The sequence below is a fragment of the Mandrillus leucophaeus genome, unplaced genomic scaffold, assembly GCF_000951045.1.
Source record: "Mandrillus leucophaeus isolate KB7577 unplaced genomic scaffold, Mleu.le_1.0 Scaffold30, whole genome shotgun sequence".
NCBI lineage: Eukaryota > Metazoa > Chordata > Mammalia > Primates > Cercopithecidae > Mandrillus > Mandrillus leucophaeus.
The window spans coordinates 1,092,597-1,093,772 of NW_012103143.1; the positions used below are offsets into that span (position 1 = coordinate 1,092,597).

At 59.2% G+C, this 1,176-nt stretch overlaps 1 protein-coding gene across 2 annotated transcripts in view; it reads left to right on the plus strand.

Moving 5' to 3' along the window:
- Nucleotides 1–1,176, plus strand: part of RHOD (ras homolog family member D) — a 23,167-nt gene that overhangs the window by 8,626 nt on the left and 13,365 nt on the right. Inside the window, exon 2 of one of the 2 annotated variants that reach the window (XM_011986971.1) lies at nucleotides 446–533. The exons of the other annotated variant lie outside the window; for it this stretch is intronic. Within the exon in view, the coding sequence (XP_011842361.1) occupies nucleotides 446–533 (88 nt within the window). The remainder of the gene's footprint in view (nucleotides 1–445; nucleotides 534–1,176) is intronic. 2 annotated transcript variants of the gene reach the window in all.

Here is a 1,176-nt window from a genome sequence, read left to right on the forward strand (position 1 = left end):
TCCACCTCCTGGGTTCAAGCGATTCCCCTGCCTTAGCCTCCCAAGTAGCTGGGATTACAGGCATGTGCCACCACGCCTGGCTAATTTTTGTATTTTCAGTAGAGACAGGGTTTCACCATGTTGGCCAGGCTGGTCTCGAACTCCTGGTCTCAAGGCCCACCTCAGCCTCCCAAAGTGCTGGGATTACAGGGGTCAGCCATGGCGCCGGGCTGGTAGGGACTTTCAATATTCCCATTTCACGACTGAGAACAAAGCTCGGGAGGTTCAGGACTTTGCAAAAGCAGACAGGCTCTGGACCAGCATCCCAGGCAGGCCGAGGAGGAGGCTTCTCACAAACAACTACACTCCACTGACTCCCAAGACGGGGGCAGCGCTGTGGACAGACCAAGTCCCCAACGCCTCTCAAAGCCTCCTCACAGCCTCCCCCTGCCCTGCTTCTCCTCAGAGCTACACCCCCACCGTGTTTGAGCGGTACATGGTCAACCTGCAAGTGAAAGGCAGACCTGTGCACCTCCACATCTGGGACACAGCAGGTGGGTGTGCTGGGGCAGGGGCAGGGTGGGAGGGGCTTCCGTGGGCCCCAGATGCCTGGGACAGATTCCGCTCTGCTTCCTTCTGAACCAGGGAGGCCAGCCAGTCTCCTAGGGACAGGCGCGGGCCAGGAGTGGGCCCAGGAGTCTGAGCCCTCTTTGCCTCTGCAGCCGTGTCCACCTGCACCCCCAGCACCCCCAGCGCCCCAGGGCTGCCCACTACGTCTTGGAGGCAGCGGGAATCCAGCACTTTGCTTTCAGGACTGTTCCTGGCCTTCTGAGCACTCCACCCTGCTTTTAGCTTCTGTAGGATCTGCCTGTCCGTGGCCTCTGCCCTCCAGCCTCCTGACCTTGCCTATACCAGGGTGAGCTCTGAGCTAAACTCAGGGCATCCCAGCAGCCCTCTTAGTTGGACGGGTTAAGATGTCTTTGCCGGCCGGGCGCGGTGGCTCAAGCCTGTAATCCCAGCACTCTGGGAGGCCGAGATGGGCGGATCACGAGGTCAGGAGATCGAGACCATCCTGGCAAACACGGTGAAACCCCGTCTCTACTAAAAAAAAAAAAATACAAAAAACTAGCCGGGCGAGTGGCGGGCGCCTGTAGTCCCAGCTACTTAGGAGGCTGAGGCAGGAGAATGGTGTAAACC